The sequence below is a fragment of the Gymnodraco acuticeps genome, unplaced genomic scaffold (assembly GCF_902827175.1).
Source record: "Gymnodraco acuticeps unplaced genomic scaffold, fGymAcu1.1, whole genome shotgun sequence".
NCBI lineage: Eukaryota > Metazoa > Chordata > Actinopteri > Perciformes > Bathydraconidae > Gymnodraco > Gymnodraco acuticeps.
In genome coordinates this window covers 72772-91991 of record NW_022991582.1, presented here as the reverse complement: position 1 = coordinate 91991, position 19220 = coordinate 72772, and the positions used below count along the sequence as shown (strand labels likewise).

Sequence of the window (19220 nt, the reverse complement as noted above, 5' to 3'; positions counted from 1 at the left end):
GACCCGTTTCGAATTGGTCGCAGATGTGTGAGTGAAGAAAAAAAATGTTGAAAGAAAAATACTTTTAAAGTCAAACTTTTATTTTGAAGGACCGATTTTCTAACGCTGTGCATGCAGTAGGCGTTGGACTGGAAGTACCGGAGACCATAAACGGTTTTGAAAACTTCTGTGACGTAGTGATCATCTTCTCAATAAAAATCTTTGCTGAGGTTTTTTTCGAGTCTTCTGGCCAATCAGAATCAAGATTGTTGCCGGAAGTCTCCACGGAGAATAACTCTGCGGTAGAACTCTTCTTTATACATCCATGGGTACAACTTCAGATAGAAATGAACACGTAATTAAATATGAACCCCGGTTTGATGATTGACAGGTCACAGAACAATGGGAGCTATACCCGTACCCACAATTTAAAGTAATTCACACAAACTATCTCCTCTTTACTCTCCTCTCTGTGTGGAGCAGCAAGCTGTCAGAACAAAGTAAAAAACAAACAATGGCATAAAATATTATTAATATGTCGGGTTGTAATACATTTATTTATTTTCTTATCAGAGTACCAGAATGAGTAGTTTATGTTAATATTTCTAAAAATCTCCTGGGGGAGAATCCCCCCAAATCCCCCTTATGAGGTTAGGTTTTCAGCATGTGTGCCTTATTGTGTTATACAGTTCATCTTTGATTCCAGCATACTTTAGTTCTGTGAAGGGATGCACTGTACTTCACTTTCATTAATATCGTATGCTGAAAAGTGTACGATATTACAGCACGATTTTTTGTTGAATAGATTTGCGTGGTTCAAAATGTCGGGTCGCGATTTATTGACAAAGGAAAAAGTGGGTCCCGAGGCCTGACCAGTTGAGAACCACTGCTCTAGAAGCATCCAGCAGCCAAAATTAAAGTGAAAGACTATGTGGGAAACAAAGCTGTGCTCGGTGCAGTATAGGAGGAAGGCATTGCTATCTGCAGACAAATACCTTTGAACGGTTCTGTTCTTTTTCATTAAGATAATAGTACATAAACAATCGTAAAGTATTAGGTCTGGTTTGGCCACTCAGAGAGATTTGAATGAAGTTGTAAAGAAAGATTTTCTTCGTAATAAAATGACGTGGTGAATTTGCTACCAAACAATTACAAGTAATGCTTATGTTGTTGATAATATAAAACATAAGGATTTTAATGCATGCATCGGACCACATCCACCTGTGAGTGTTTCCTCTTCGAAGCCCGATCCAGCTGTTTGTCCTATGACTGCCAAGAGTGTTGCCCAGATCGTTCTTGTCGCTCATGTTGTTCACCGTGGCCAGGTCAGTATACATTAATCTGCAGAAGCTCTGAGCTTCATACCAGGTCAGGGAGCTGCTGATGAGGTGGTACTGCTGAGAGGCTTTGGGAGAGGTTTAGGTGGTTAACAAGTTAAAAAAGAGCAGAAATATTGAAAGTCACAAACAGGGAATCGGGATTTCCTGAATTACAGCAGAATCAACACTTACTGTACGTCACACTCTGAACACAAAACAGTTAGCATTTTACTTGAAGAGAAAAAGTGTTATTTAATTCAATTCCTCTGTTTTCTTTACCATTTTGCTGCCGTGGAATTCATGGTAAAAACCCGCGCTGGAATTATTGGATATTGTTAGTGTGGAACTTGGTAGTGTGCTAATTTGCTTTAATTTTTCATTTAGGCATAGGTTTCCAGATGAATCACAAGTGTTGATGTTTTGATGTTGAAACTTCCTTTCTGGAACTTTCCGTGGATGCTTGACTATAGCTTTCCCCAGCTAATGCTGCGTTGCATTATTCTTTCCCCATTAATCCCAATGCAACGTACTGTCAGAAAGGTTGGTGTTCAGGTAGGTTGAAAGATCTACTTTAAATTAAGATTTCTACTGCAGTCACAGTTCAAATGTTGAGTAAAACAGTTTAACCAAGTGTACACCATTGTTTTTGGGATTTCAACATACATGTAGTTTAACCTGTAATTATAGTTGAAAGTTGTAGCATTTAATCATAATGCAAATAAGAACTAGGGAACAACCCATTTAGGCTCCTGTGGGACATCTCACTTCTTTAACTTGTCTGGTTTAAGGCGAGACACCCCAGGTGAATAGGGTAATTTTTTTAACTTAAAAGTATCAGCTAGAAATTTCTCCAGTTAATTACTTACAATTAGGCAATTGTTTTTTGTATTACAAGTTTTTCTGAAATAGCATGTTTAAATATGCAAATGTCCATTATCTCATTAAATATGCACATATTTTAACACATTTCAGGAATCGAAATCTGAACTTTGGATATAGCCAGATTCAAAATTCGTGTTTCATTTTGTAGTCATATTAGTATCTAAGGCTTTTACAGAAGGGATATTGGATATCTCTTTTTATCACTCCATAAATCAGAACATACTGTCAACAGCCCTAAAATATCCATTTTCGCCATGTTTTTAGGTATACAATGTTGTATAATTCAGGCTATGAATGATATATGAACAAACACTACTGTAAAAGCCTTCATAATATTGATAGGAATATAACTGGAAGGTTTGGTGTATGTACGTGCTACTGAAGTTGTTAATCCATCACCAGGCGGTGGATAAGGCGGTGCGTTTTACATTTTCTAACTAAGGCAAAAACATGTCCCATGACGGTCTAATTTCTGTCTTGGCCAAATCAGTCCATTTTATTAAAACAGTCGATAAAAATAAGGTAAAAAGAATCAAAGCAGACCAAAATTCGCAAGAAATGTTTGCACAGTCCTCACATTTCTGTTATGCCAGTTGTCTCACATGATTAATAATAAAACAAAGAGAACATGTTGCACATCAGCCAAGAAATAAAAATAAAGTTAGTTCAGTACTTACTCTGGGCAGACATCCTCTGGGACAAAAGGACAATCCCTGTGAAAAAAGCACAGCGTTTTTTTCTCACAATTCAACAACAACCAAGTTAACATTAGTATTAAATGTGCTTACCAATGAAGGGGATAACACCTTGTAGCCACGCCATTTTTTCTGTGCGACAGAAGACAGTGCATCACATAAACTATATCACAAAGAGAACCTGGAATACTTTAATAATAATTAACTTATATCAGGGTAATGACCTTCTAACAATTTACGTACAATAGTATACTGTATATTATTCCACACAAAGGGCTTACCTCTCTTCCTTCCACATCCAACTCTTTCCAAAGTTTAGATTGTGTGATAGAAATATGTATTGGAAGCTTTGTCACTGTTTCAATGTCACTTCATGCAAACATATTTCAATTAGGGCGTAGGCAACACATTTGAGTATGTCTCATCCTTTTGCATCCCGTGCTTTAACTATCACCTGGTTGCACTCCTTTTTTGTTTGTGTTTGTTCCGTTCTACTGAAGTGTTGCTTTGCCAATCAAATTCTACAACAATTGATTGAATTTGCCTTTGTAGATGCAGAAGCCTGTGTTTTAGCATATTAACGTAACCTTGAAACCTACAAAAACACTCAAAACGTTAACATTTGTGACTGTGTATTGGCCTATTGTTGTTATAAGTGTTATGTAATTCAATGCACCTGACATTTCCAAGCTCTTACAAAAATATAAAATGTATAGATGGACCGTCTGTGGATATTTTTTAATTGTTACTAAAAGGTTCTTAACGATGTGCAAGCATTAATGTGTAAAGATTGAGTTTCAACAAACAACTGGACATAAAATACAACAAAATCCAACAGGCATTACTTTTTAAATCAATTCATATTTATTCACAATCAGTATTAGAAGAATGTAATGGGCAAACAGATACACATTTCTGACCTCAGAGTGCATCCTAAATAATCAAGTGTGTTGACAGTACATGGCAAAAAGCAAGTCAAATACTAACTTTTCCTCCAGTTACATTGAATACATTTAAAATAAGAGGTTACAAATACTGTTTCTGTTTACAATCTTACTCTAATTTTCCCGTGTATTCCCTCTAGAACATATATTCCTGTCAAAGTAGCAGGACTCCTTTTTCACCAAATACACTTACTAGGGAAATGGCAGCTCACACACACACTCTGTAATCCGACTCCCTCCACAGGTAAACATGTGAAAAAGTAGATGCACATTTAGAGAAAACAGATGTTTGTCTGTCGGGAGAAAGCTTTCAGAACAAGCCGCAAACCTTCAAACGTAAAGGTCAATTATATTGAATATGACCCGAGGTTTCTCAGGCTTTATACTAACGTTTTTACCAGGCAGTTAATAGAGGGAAACTCTCTTCACGCAGAGCATCTTAACCCGAAGAGTCATGTTGAATTAATGGTGGCACCTCTGGTTAACAGTTTCTGTATTGAGAAGAAGAAACATAAATTACTAACAAGATTAAATGTTCCTATTTATTCTTAATTAAAAGCAGATTATATTCAAAACAACACCCAAAGGATAATTCTGATTTCCTTTGAACATATATGTACTAATGTTAAAAAGCACATCATAGTATTGTTAGATACTGGCCCCAATGGTAAAGTGTTGATTTCTTGCAGATTTGCTTTGAATGAGTGTGTCGTTTTTATTCTAGGAGGTTCGATATAACACAAATCCAAAATAACATCTATATGTTCTGTAAACACTGGAGGCTATGTTTGTTTATATGTCAGTCGTTGGACTTCAAAGATCATGTCTTTTAAGATTAGGAAGCTAAACTCACCCCTAAGGGACCTTATGACGTTGGAAGGCGAGTCCACTGCTGTCCCTTCGCCAGCTGAGATTGACATCAGTAATGCTCTGTTGTGCCAGGCTCACTTTCAACTGAAAGTAAAAGAAAGTGTTAGAAATAACATAATCCTTTGTTCTTACTTTTGTTATTTGTAAAACCTTTTACCTTTTCCAGCAGAGCATCGCTGATTGTGGAGTCAGTGAGGTCGACATCAGAGCGCACCGTCATTCTTATTACAGTCTTCTTTACTTTAAGATCTGCATTACAACACAGAATAATGGAGTGATCAATGTCAGGCAAAGTGCAATGATTTAGTGGAACACAGTAATGGAGTGTAGGTTATTTAACTAAAAATGTAGTTTCCAATGGTCATGGGAGGATATGTCCCGTCACATATTAAGAATCTTAATTTTAAACATCCCATTTTTACAGTTTTAGTTTGAAATACTCATAACAACCTCTAGAAGCATCCAGCAGCCAAAATCAAAAACAAAAAAAGTGAAAGACTATGTGGGAAAAAAAGCTGTGCTCGGTGCAGTATAGGAGGAAGGCATTGCTATCTGCAGACAAATACCTTTGAACGGTTCTGTTCTTTTTCATTAAGATAATAATACATAAACAATCGTAAAGTATCAGGTCTGGTTTGGCCACTCAGAGAGATTTGAATGAAGTTGTAAAGAAAGATTTTCTTCTTAATAAAATGACGTGGTGAATTTTCTACCAAACCACTACAAGTAATGCTTATGTTGTTGATAATATAAGACATGAGGATTATAATGCAGTTTTATTTCCATTATTCCAATATTAAAAAGACTAAGTCTAATATTCCCTCTCCTTTTTGCTCTGTTTTGGTCTCCACCAGCTACTGAAAGTCATACATGGCTCTTTAGCTGTGAAACTCTTCTAAATGTGAAGGAAAATCCAAATGTATGGGTTCTTAGACAACTCCTCTCAACTTACTAACCTGAATAACTTAGGTAGCATGTCTCAGAGTCATGTATTTAATTAGCGTTTCAGTAACTCACCGCCCTGACAGACAAATGCAGACTTCTTGTTGCAATCGGCTCCAACCCAGCGTCCCTGCTCTGCAACAGAAGCACAGTCTCCCCCTGAACCTGAGCCACTCAGCCAGTTCCTGAAGGAGGTTTCTCCTCCATCAGACCACATCCAGGCATCATTGAAGAGACCGATCGACATTTTGTTGTTCCATGAGATGGCTTGATTGGCAACAGCTGTATTATTCAAGTCACTGCTTATATAGGCCAGGTCGGTGTGTTTAGTTCTGCACTGCTCTTGACTCTCCACCCAGGTTCTTCCTCCTGGGTAAAACACAAATGTCTCTGTTCCATCTGCCCGGGCTAAAGAGAGATTCAGGGATAGGGCACAAAAATACTTACGTTTTTTCATTAGCAAACGAAGCAGGGGTCTACTGAGCTCCTAAAAGGACATGGACGTAAAAACAACAACAACCTTTTCGTGCAAACAAGAGCTGTTTGTTTTCGGCACTGGAGTGCAACTATGACACACGTGTGAACAATCATTGAATCAATCGATCATATTGTACGTCTCTTCCCACATCACATATAATTAGATTAAAATATTGTAGTCTGTTCTGTGCGGAAGGCACGAGGTAATTTTAACCAAATAAATGCTTTTAAAATATCATTAAAATAATGTCCAAGTTTGAATTATAACTCAAATAATTCCTGTAATGTAATTTCCACACATTAACACAAGGTTCTGCAATTAACTGGTGGTCTCTTGTGTGCGCCATCCCCGCCGGTAACTTTCTTGTGAGCTCAATAACGCTTGTTGTGTCCATGTCCCCTTAGGGCCCGTAGGGGTCAAACAAGAAAGGGTTAAGAAAAACTGCTGTAAGCTATTGCTAACAACATCGGAAAAAGTAATGACTTCTGTTGTTACATCTGGATTTGTATTAACTCAGCCAAGGAGTTTGTGTTTGATATTTGCCAGCAGGATTACATAAAAAATACCCAACAATTTTCGATAAATATTGATTGAAGTTACAGCATGACCAGTTAAACCATTACATTTGGGATCTGATCAGAATCACACGGCTGATATTATTTTTCGGTTATGGAAACGCCCTCTTGGAGGTCCGAGCTCTCACGGTGCTCTTCTGATTTAAGATGTTTTTAAAGCTTATTTTATCACATCTTTAACATCTACTAAAAAAAGTGTGCAATTTGCTTACTTTCATAACACGCAAAATTGTTTCCAGATCCACACTGTACGTCATTCCACGTGCCTCCAACTAGCATCTCTCCACACGGTTCTCTCGCTCCACCGCTGCTCGGTTCACCAACATTCCACCTGGTATAGTGAGCTGGGCCCCTGCCATCGGACCACATCCACCTGCGAGTGTTTCCTCTTCGAAGCCCGATCCAGCTGTATGTCCCATGACTGCCAAGAGTGTTGCCCAGATCGTTCTTGTCGCTCATGTTGTTCACCGTGGCCAGGTCGGTATACATTAATCTGCAGAAGCTCTGAGCTTCATACCAGGTCAGGGAGCCGTTGATGAGGTGGTACTGCTGAGAGGCTTTGGGAGAGGTTTAGGTGGTTAACAAGTTAAAAAAGAACAGAAATATTTATATACACATCACAAATGATATCAAAAAGGAGGAATAAGGGTGTTCAGAAGTACTGCAGAATAAAGACCTACCGTATGTCACAGTCTGAACACAAAACAAGTGGAAAAAGAGGAATAGTGTCTAGAAGTAATGCAGAATCAACACCTATGTCACTGAAAAACACACAGAAATGCATCTAAGCAGACCAACATTTAAAATTATTTTCACACAGTCCTCACATTTCTATTATGGCTGTTGTCTCACATGGTTAATAATACAACAAAGAGAACATGTTATACATCAGCCAAGACATTTAAAAATAAAGTTAGTTCAGTACTTACTCAGGGCAGACATCCTCTGGAACAAAAAGACAATCCCTGTGAAAAAAGCATAGCGTTTTTTTCTCACAATTCAACAATAACCAAAGTTGACAGTGGTAGTTATTTAATTTGCTTACCAATGAAGGGGATAACACTTTGTAGCCACACCATGTTATCTGTGAGACAGGAGAATAAAAATGTCACAAACAGCGCATCACATAAAGTATTTCATACAGAGAAAGATTAAAAAAATTAAGTTATGACAGAGTAATGACATATTTTGTGTGGGATACATTTGAACAAATGACTAGTACAATAGCCTACTGTATACTATTTTAAACACATCCTTACCTCTCCGTTCAACAACCAACTCTATTTTGGAGTGCATGCAAGGTTTTGTCATTTTTCTAAAGTCATTTTATGCAAAACGCACCCTTTTGTGCAGAAGAAAATAGAACACATTTGGTTACAAGTTGTTCTCGGGCATCCGGTGCTTTAACTAGCTCCTTTGTTTGTTTTTGTTTGTGAGTGTTGCTTTGGGTATGTTCCAAAACAAATTCTTAAACATTAGATTGAATTAAAATTATTGTTATGTGTGTATGACTCACATGCATGATATGTTCAAGCACTTACAACTGTTAAATGAAATGAGACTAAGTATTGATTGACCGTCTGTCAGAATATTTTACATCAAAAGGTTCTCAGCTTTTAAAGAGGCCTTATTTTGCTTTTTGTGGTTTCCCTTCTCCTGCACAGTGGCGGTTCTAGACCAATTTGACTGGGGGGGCCAGGCTGGGGCCAGTTATTTTCTGAGGGGGCCCAATAAATGCAGGACGAAAAAGACAAAGACAGTATGAAGTAATTGCGCATAAGAAAACAATGCAATACAGTTATTGGTATTTGTTTCAGTACACTTATTTATTTCAGATACTTATAGTTACAGTTTTTACGCTCTAATGCAGGGGTCTCCAACCTTTTTTAGAATGAGAGCTACTTTCAAAATATAAAACAAGTCGTGAGCTACTTTTACTCCTCTTTTGTTGTTTTTTGCAGTGTATATATTTAGCTCATTTTAACATTATTATATGCTTACCTTTAACCTTTGTGTGCTGTTTGGGTCTGTGGGACCCGTTTTCAGTGTTTACTAAAAGAAAATGTATGCAATTTAACTCAATTTAACTCAATTTAATTTAACCTGCTTTATTTGGAGGGTGGACCTCACATCCCCCGGGAAGATTTTTTTTTAAATGTTGAAGTGAAATGCATCAATCTGGTGCACTTTGAGCACAAAATGAATTTATGGATACAGCTCTCAACACTCTATGAAAGGGAGCTGTATACTTTTCAATAATCCAAACATCTTTGGAATATGATCACAACCAATAACAAATCATTTACACTTGTTTATTCTTATCTTATGTTACCTAGTTAGCATTCTTTCTTTTTATTTATGCATATTTTACTAATCACTCCCCTTTTAAACTGTTTTACATTTTTGTTACTGTCTTATAGTACACATTGGAATGATTTCTAGATAATAAATAAAGGTGTGCTCTCTCTAATGGGTCCGACTAGAATTACAAATATCGTTAGTTCCACCTATTCCGTCAGCCAAGAAATCGTTTAATCATAAACTTTTTTATGGGGGGGTCCAAAGGCAGTGTTGGGGGCACTGCACCCCCTGGTCCCCCCTAGAACCGCCCCTGCTCCTGTAGTGTGTCATATAGGTTTTTTTATACATGTGAATCGCCTGTAAAGGTTAAAATCCCAAAGTGTCTCTTCCACACACAGAAGACTGTACAAACACCTCCATTGGACTCTTTTGTTTACTTCTGTAATATATTGAGTGGTTGACCAATCACAAAAGAGCCGGCAAGCTAACCAATCATCATTACTCTGTAAAGATTTATTTTAACAAAAGATGACATGTGGACATAAAATGAAAAAATAACACAGTGCTCCAAATGGGTATTTTTATTTATATGTGTTTATTTTTATTCACAATAAGTATTAGAAACATTTGAAGGGGCAAATGATACACATTTCTGATCTCAAAAGGCATCTTAAATAATTAATCAAGTATTAACCATAGTCATACATCATTTTGAAATGCAAAAAACGGCTAGCTTATCTCTTTAATTTTGTAACAATTCACTTCTTAATTCAACGGTACATGGCAAAAAGGAACTAATATACAGGCTTTTCTTCCGGTTACATTGAGTAAATAAGAAAAATGGGTTTAAAATACTGCATTTTTTTATGCAAGTACACAAATTAGTTCACATTGTTTAACTTCAGTCCATTAAAGGTAGCAGGACTCATGTTTCATCTCCTCCAGGTGAAGCAACAGATGTTTACATAGTTATCTGTCAATAGAAGGCTTGAAAAACAAGGCCCTAAAACTAAAAACGTAAAGGTCAATTATATTGAGGATGACTTCAAAATGTTTGGGCTTTATACTGGCTTTATACTTTATACTTTTACAAGCCAGTAAACAACTCTCCTGCAGCACATTTCTAAACTGAGCTATTCACAAAGGCTCCTCACACAGAAAACGAAAAGGAATTATAACCGATCAAAATCGGAAATCAGTACAAACACTAAATGCACAAGTCAAACTAAAAGTTGTAACTAAAAAATCATGATGTTGTTCACATGTTCAATTTCATTTGCCAACAAAAAGTAGGTTAAATGTAAAATGTTATGACACCTTGCTTAGACACTGTCTATTTAGACTTATATTATATAGTATATTCTTACACACAACTAACATTTGAGTTTGACATCAACTTTTATAAAATGTCTCTCTGAGAGGGTTACTTAAACATTGCAGAATGTATACAAGTGAACAAGCATGTACAACTAAACAAGTTAATTCAATGGGAGGTTGTCATGGTTGTTTTTGTTGTCCGGACATCTTCCAGTTGATCTTGAAATCAGTGATTCCCATGTCTCTCATCTTTGCCTCCAGCTAAGAAACATACACAAATACCAGGAGTTACATTTGTCCCAACTTGAAATCCAGCCACTCATTCGCTAAAGTTCTTCTATATTGTTAATAACTACGGGAGTAAACTGTTATAAATGCAAATATGAAACAAGATGTATTATTCTCACCTGGATCACGATTTGTTGTTGGAACGGCTGGGTCACTCATGTCAAAGTCAGCACTGATCCTCACAAACGTCTTCTTCTTAAACGCTGGAAAATAGTGGTAATGTTATTGAATTTAATGATTTTAGAAGCCCTAGCATTTGTTCATTGTTCTAGTAAATGCACTACAGGAGTATTAGCATCATTTATCATCATAAAATGACTTTAAGATTAATTTGATCGAAGGCAGCCATTGGTTCAGGTTTATCAAAAAACAAGCTTGTGTTTTTCAAAATATTAACAAAAAACTGGATACCTGGCACTTTTAAATCAATTCCATATACTGTATACATGCAATAAATAATCACTGGTCTACTCAAGGTAAAAATAACGCATGTCAACAATGGGAGTGGGGATACAACTATGTTATTATTTTTCATTATCAATTCATCAAACAATTGTTCTTTTAATCAACTGAAATGAATATGTATTATACAATGAAGGAAATGCACCAAATCCTTTTATTTGAAAAAAATTGGTTCTACTATTTTTGTTTTGTTCCCACTCACTAGATAACCCTAACCCCTAGGATTAATATTTGTTCTGATGGAGGAGCCAGCTACCCGCTATTAAAAAGTGGGGACAGGTAACCCACAAGTACCAACAAAACAAATAGATTTATTGTCTGACCCCCTGTAGCACTTACTATAGCAGAGAAACATAGATTTGGTGTCGCAGGACCTGACGTTCCATTTCCTGCCGGAAACATGAGCGCAGTTGGGACCCTCTCCTAAAAGGAGTTGTTCCTGAGACAAGTATCTGAACGAGGAGTAACTCCCGTCTGACCACTTCCAGGAGTCTTGAAAGAGGCCGATCCAGGCCAGCTTTCCTTCCGGCACCATGCTCTGGACTTCCTGGTTCTCCGCCTGGTTTCTCACACTGAGCAGGTCTGTGTGGTGTTTCCTGCAGTAGCCTTGAGCGTCGGCCCAATTCATAGCTGTTTCCACGAGAATCTTGCTTTTGAGTGCACCTGTTCTGCCTGTAAACACAGAAAGAATCATGATGCACCGAAACACAACGAAAACCTACTCGTTCCTGGAATAAAAGAGCATTAGTTTTGAATAAATGTTGATGTGTGCATAATATTTTCCTTCATATTACCATCAAAGCATAGGAAGAAGTTAAGTAAGTCACATTGCAGGTCTCTCCATTCTCCCGTGTGTTGTATGCCTGCACAGTCCTGGGTGGCCCTCTCCAGATTGGGTTCACCAGCACCCCAGTTCCTGAACTCAGCTTCACTCGCTCCATAATAACCTGACAGAGACCACCTCCAGGTAGCAACGTCTTCATACAGCCCAATCCAAAAGTCTTTGTTGGAGTAATTCTCCATCTTTTCCATGACCCTATACATGTCCTGAACGTCGTTGATGGTGGCCAGGTCAGTGTACTTCTCTCTGCAGTAGCTCTGGGCTTCAAACCATGTTTTGGGTTCATCAGGAATGAGAATGTAGTCTCGTCCACAGGACACATCGGAGCAGTAATCTTTAACTGTAATTTGAATAGAAAATGCAGGAATGACGTAGCCAGAAAGTACCAGTATGAATGCCTGTTACACATCATGCTCGATTCAATCAGTAAAAATGTAACGAGGAACATTTTACATTTTCATTCAGTAGATGATTTGATCTTTGGTTTTAACAAGATACTGATAGATGACAGTATCGTCTGCAAATGGTATGAGCCTTACAATCCTGGTTGGACGTTTGTATTGTAAAGAGATTGTAATACAGCGTTATATGTTTACCATGGGGCGGGGGCAGCTGAGGGAAACTGTTTTGAAGATTTTCCAAAGTGCTATAGACCTCCACCTCGCACAGAGGCGGTGCTACGCCATGATGGATCACAGTCACATAGCGACCCACAATCCCACCGCAATCCAGGGTCATCAAAGAATATGCATTACTGGAGACGACCTCACAGCTGAAAAAGATAAAGAAGAAGAAGTATATGAAACTCTGCTTTAAACATAATTTATATAATTTCAAAAAGTGTTCTACCCACGAGACAAATTATGAGAAATAGGTCGAGCTATGCATTCCTCCAACATTGTCCAACTATATATCACCTTGTGTCGTCTACATGGACATCGAAACGGAAGCAGCAGTCGGAGCTGTAGGCGAGTTGGACTGCAGTCACACTGTAAGGAACCAGTAGATCCACTGTTACCCACGGACCTGGCTGCTCAATGGCTACGCTGCAGGTGGAAGACTGATCGCCATCAATGACTTTGCTGGCTACACTGTTTTCCAGACTTGAGGAAGAATGAAAAGCCAGTCCTCTCAAAGCCACGTTTTCTAGTGAGGGTCAAACAGAACCAAGAAAAGCATTCTTTACTGGAAGAAATATAACAAAGGCTTCTGTTTAATGTCAAGTAAATCAATCAATCAATGTTTATTTATATAGCCCAATATCACAAATGTTACATTTGTCTCAGTGGACTTCACAGTTTGTACAGAATATCAGTATGACAATACGACACCCTCTCTCCTTAGACCCTCACATCGTACAAGGAAAAACTTCCAGAGAAAACCCCACAGTTTAAAGGGAACATGGGAGAAACCTCAGGGAGAGCCACAGAGGAGGGATCCCTCTCCCAGGACGGACAGACGTGCAATAGATGCCGTGTGTAAATTGAAAAGATAATACATTTGCAACATAGGTAGTCCAAATGTTTGGAAATGCATGTGTGTATAAAAGGAAGATGAATCCACGAGGATATCCATCCAGGACCTATGATCCAGGACCACAGCCACGATCAAGTAAACAATGCAGTCTGGAGATTTAGGAGAAGTCTAAACAGCCATTATCATTTGGAGCTTACCAAGCAGAGTACCATACACCTCTACTTCACAAAGAGTCAAAGTCTTCTGTAGACCAGGAAGGTAAACATGTACGAAGCGTCCTTCCATTATTCCACATTGGTAGTTGTATTTCTGCTCTCCCTCTGAAACGGAGATGATGGCACACCTGAAAGAAGGAGGACGTTAAAAGGGAGAATAAAGGTCACCTATTATGCAAATTCCACTTCTTCACGTCTCTTCTACATCAACATGTGTCCCCTCTTCTTCATGTCTCTTCTACATCAACATGTGTCCCCTCTTCTTCATGTCTCTTCTACATCAGCATGTGTCCCCTCTTCTTCATGTCTCTTCTACATCAACATGTGTCCCCTCTTCTTCATGTCTCTTCTACATCAACATGTGTCCCCTCATTCTTCATGTCTCTTCTACATCAACATGTGTCCCCTCTTCTTCATGTCTCTTCTACATCAACATGTGTCCCCTCTTCTTCATGTCTCTTCTACATCAACATGTGTCCCCTCTTCTCATGTCTCTTCTACATCAACATGTGTCCCCTCTTCTTCATGTCTCTTCTACATCAACATGTGTCCCCTCTTCTTCATGTCTCTTCTACATCAACATGTGTCCCCTCTTCTTCATGTCTCTTCTACATCAACATGTGTCCCCTCTTCTTCATGTCTCTTCTACATCAACATGTGTCCCCTCTTCTTCATGTCTCTTCTACATCAACATGTGTCCCCTCTTCTTCATGTCTCTTCTACATCAACATGTGTCCCCTCTTCTTCATGTCTCTTCTACATCAACATGTGTCCCCTCTTCTTCATGTCTCTTCTACATCAACATGTGTCCCCTCTTCTTCATGTCTCTTCTACATCAACATGTGTCCCCTCTTCTTCCATGTCTCTTTCTACATCAACATGTGTCCCCTCTCTTCATGTCTCTTCTAACTGGCTCCCCTCTTCTCAGTCTATCAACATGTGTCCCTCTTCTTCATGTCTCTTCTACATCAACATGTGTCCCCTCTTCTTCATGTCTCTTCTACATCAACATGTGTCCCCTCTTCTTCATAGCTCTTCTACATCAACATGTGTCCCCTCTTCTTCATGTCTCTTCTACATCAACATGTGTCCCCTCTTCTTCATGTCTCTTCTACATCAGCATGTGTCCCCTCTTCTTCATGTCTCTTCTACATCAACATGTGTCCCCTCTTCTTCATGTCTCTTCTACATCAGCATGTGTCCCCTCTTCTTCATGTCTCTTCTACATCAACATGTGTCCCCTCTTCTTCATGTCTCTTCTACATCAACATGTGTCCCCTCTTCTTCATGTCTCTTCTACATCAACATGTGTCCCCTCTTCTTCATGTCTCTTCTACATCAACATGTGTCCCCTCTGTGGAAAGAGATTCTGAAAGTTTCAGGAAAAAAGAGTTCCTCTGTTTTGTCCTGATCCATTTCTATAAAAACCTGTCTGAAAATTAGCTGATCAGATTTTGGTCATAACGATTGTTTGGCTTGTGTAACCATTAGCCAATCACCAACCAAGGTAACCCCCCCCCCCCCCCCCACCTTATCACCTGAATCTCCTCCTAGAGCACCACTGAGTTCTCTCTCAGAGGGGCGTGGGGAGGGGGCTCCTTATTTTCATCTAAAGTAACAGACTGAGAATCAGCACTTTGGACACAGGGCTGAAACAGAGGGGATTATGGGTAATGCTGCAATGATCTGTTTGGTGTTTCGAGCAAAACACTTCAGAGACATGTTTTGTATAGATCTGAGACCTGTAGTATATTGATGAAAAACAGTATAATAGGGGATCTTTAATGCTACTGAGGCAAGTAAGTTACTGTATCTTTTGTTCGTGCTTGTATCACCTCTGGTTGGTAACGTCCTTGCTGAGGCCGATGCGGACCTCCGCCCCGTTCAGCTGCTCCGAGCAGCAGTCTCCTGAGCTGAGGATAGACACAGCAGTTATGCGGTAGATATTCCTCAGGTCAAGTTGCCACCACGGGTTGTCTTGCAGTGCGACGGAGGCACAGGTTTCCAGAGCATCCGTCGGCCCAGGGTGTTCATCAATAGCCATATGTTGAGAAGTTTCTACAGAAGCAGGTGCTGAAGACAGCGTAGCTATTCCTCTTGGTGCAACATTAGCTGGCAAGAGTGGTATAAAGGCAGTTATGACAAAATTAATGAAAACAATCAGGTGGAAATCGGCGCTTTAACCATAGAAGCAATACTTAACCAAATTGTGTAAATGTCATGTTGTTCCCAACAATGCCATTGTTTAGTGACGCATTACCTCCTGTAAGTTGGGTAGTGGTGTACACTTTGACCTCACACATCTGAAGATCTTTTCCTACTCCAGGGTTGATTATGTTGACGTAGCGTCCTTGCATGTGGTTACAGTTGAAGGTCATGGTAGCATTACTGGTCACGGTGATGACTGCACATCTAAAGGAGGGTAAAAGGGACAGTTAGAAAATGCATATTGGCTAGCAATGGGTACCCATTATGTCACTATTTTAGGAACAAGATGCCTTATGCTGATTGGTTAAGGCCAAACTAAACAAAGTCGGCCTACTTTATCCAGAGGAAAATATCCCACATGAACACAATGTCAGTGTGAATAATATTGTGAAAACAAAATGTCTTCTCATCACCTGGGATTGTTGTTGCCATTGTTCTCCAGTGAGTTACCAATGCGTATTTCTGCCCCATTCAACGATTGGTCGCAGCAATCTGTTCTTCGAAAGACTTCAATGGATAAGATGTCATACGGACCCCGCATGTCCAATCTCCACCAGGGGTTACTATGCGTCAAAGAGCGAAAACAGCTCCCGTCAGCTTTGCCATCAATGGCTAAGCTTGGTTGATGGTTAACGCTATACTGTGATGACGCCGCAGCCACTCCACCCAGAGCCACATTCACTGCAGAGTGAGCACAGTGACAAAGATTCAAGTTTTGCAATGCAAAATATGTAAAACAGCTACACATGGAAGCCCTAAAAGTTCTTTAAAACCAAATAATCCATACAAACAGATCGACAACATTTCTGTTATTTTACAGTGTGTTGTTTTAGCTGACCAGCAGATATGTGTACGTAAAGTTGCATTCACATGAATTGCTCACGACTATGTTGGCCGCAGAGCCTTGTGGTGAAAGCAGTTAAGTTTCATTTATATGGCTGCACGTCCCCTGCTAGCTGGCGCAGCTTCACAAAGCTTTCATGTGATTGTTTGCTAATAGAAAAGGTTCGAACTTTGAACGTCAGCACAGAGCTGTTTTACCCAGGGCCGGCCCTGACCAATTGCTGCCCTAGGCAAGATTTTACAGAACTGTAAGCAGATTTTCTTTTTCTTTATGTATATTTTACAAATCACTCCCCTTTTAAACTGTATTCTTGTTTATTAATAACAACTTTTTTTTACTGTCATATAGTATTTTATACCTGTTTTTCATTTATTCTCGTATTTTAATGATCATATAAAGGTGTGCCTTTACCTCACTGAGCTGAGGTTATCAGAGCCGCTCAGTCTTTCAGGAGAGAGCTCTCTAAAGCTCTCCCCCCCCCCGCGGCCGCTTACACAGTAAATTCCAATGTTAATAAAAGCACACAGAAGCTGTATACGTTTGTTGGGAGTTTGATTTATTTTAAATGAACACAAATACAAAATTAAAACCTATAATTGCACACTAAAACCATTATTTAAAAAAAAAAATGTCACATAAACCTCTGTTTTTTACTGGGGCTGGTGCAGTTCAACTTGATTTGGGGGGGGTGAGCCATAGTGTATGGGTGCTGTACGCAATATAGGCATAGTTAGGTTAGTACAGCATTTCTCAAAGTGTGGGGCGCGCCCCACTGGTGGGGCGCAGAGATGTGATAGGTGGGTCGTGAAATACAAAATTAAAAAAAAAATGTTTACACTGGTGGAATATCAAAACAACGGCCCGGGGTGCAAAACGCATCAATGACAGCGACCCTCTACCACACAAAACAACACCTGTAAATAACCCAATTTGTGTTCTCTGAAATTGAAAAGGATATTGCATTGTGTTCGTTGCAGTTGTATGTCTTAAGTGTAATTTGGCATGCTTTTATTTTGAAGGCGAGTTTACGCTGTTGACAGTTGTTGTTGCTATGGAAACAAGAAAAGTTTCACAGCAGGCGGAACTTGTCATAAAGTCCGCGATAATAAAGCCCACCCATTTAGAGGGAAGATATGATTGGTTAATTGTACTGTCATTTGACATTACTCTCTCGTTCAGTTGCTGTTAGTATAAGATAATAAGATGTACTTTGTTGATCCAAAATCGGGAAATTGTGTTGTTGTGCAATTAAAAAAAAAAAATGTTTCTCCCCAATTTGTGGCGCCCCTGATGGGTTGATGTGCCCTTAGCATTCACCTATACTGCCTATGTATGCCAAGGGCCGGCCCTTGTTTTACCGTATATCATGTGAATGCATTTTAAAACCCAAGTATCAAAACACTAACAATATTGTTCAAATATCTACTTAATTATGTTACCAGTACTTAATTGAATCAGCTTAAGGTGCCATTGTTTAGTGTTTGTTACCTCCTGTGATGGGGGTTGCAGCGAACACTTTGACCTCACAAACTTGAATCATAGAAGCAGATCCTGGACGGAAAATGTTGACGTAGCGTACTTGCTTCTGGTTGCAATGGAAGGTCATTTTAACTGAACTGCTCACACGGACGACTGCACATCTGAGGGAGGAGGACAGACAGGAAGTACAGTACAGATTTAAAACCTCAATCAGTGATTCTTGGCAACTTAACACACCTGAAAATCTCCGACATGAACATAAAGTAAGTGTGATACTGGGGGGAGAAGAAAATGAAAACCCTGTCCGATTGTCAGGCTAGTTCAACCCATTCGATCACCTGGGATTGTTGTTGCCATTGTTCTCCAGTGAGATACCAATGCGGATTTCTAGCAAGTTAAGATCTTGGCCGCCTCCATCTGTTCTTCGGAGGAGTTCAATGGTTGAGATGTCAAACAGACCCCCCAAATCCAGCCTCCACCAGGGGTCAATCACAAAAGAGGCAAAACAGCTGTTGTGGATAAATTGGTTTGTTTCATCGCTGCCATCAATTGCATTGCTTGGTCGATAGTCGTAGTTCAACCTTGTCGACGATGCAGCCGCTCCTCCCAGAGCCAAGTTAGCTGCAGAGAAAGGACAGTGACAAAGATGTATGTTCGCCATGCCAAATAGTAAAACATCTAGACAGGAAAACACTTGATGAGAAGCTGAAAAAGCTGTTAATATATCTCTTTTAACTCCAGTACATTTTTGACAGCTGTCGTTTTGTTGTCAGATTAAGGTTTTAAATAAAAAGAAACAAATAGTATGCTTACCAATGGTTTCTCAAATGTTAGCAGTTTTAGATAAAAAAAAGGCCATGAGATAAAAGTCATTTTCAGCCACAGAACTTTGCATTACTTCTTTTTACATTCGTATCACAAAGTGTATGGTGCTAACACGGGACATTTGACTGGAGCACAATACCTAAAACTTATATTATAACTTAAGGGTCTGAGTATTTCTTCCATCCATGCTTTTCATACTAAACAGTCACTTACTTGCCTGATGAGTTATCCTCAAACTGAGAAGTAAAGCCCCTGCAAAAACAAATATATATCTAATGAA

At 39.1% G+C, this 19220-nt stretch overlaps 1 protein-coding gene across 1 annotated transcript; it reads right to left on the bottom strand.

Moving 5' to 3' along the window:
* Window positions 1–10858: 10858 nt before the first annotated feature.
* Window positions 10859–18776, bottom strand: LOC117533709. The gene is made up of 11 exons (XM_034197606.1): window positions 18454–18776; window positions 18125–18276; window positions 16206–16473; window positions 15845–15996; window positions 15420–15696; window positions 13567–13712; window positions 12811–13039; window positions 12490–12665; window positions 11847–12233; window positions 11432–11724; window positions 10859–10870 (listed from the first exon to the last, which is right to left on the bottom strand). The coding sequence occupies exons 1-11, from the start codon at window positions 18774–18776 to the stop codon at window positions 10859–10861; spliced, it is 2415 nt and encodes an 804-aa protein (XP_034053497.1).
* Window positions 18777–19220: the final 444 nt, after the last annotated feature.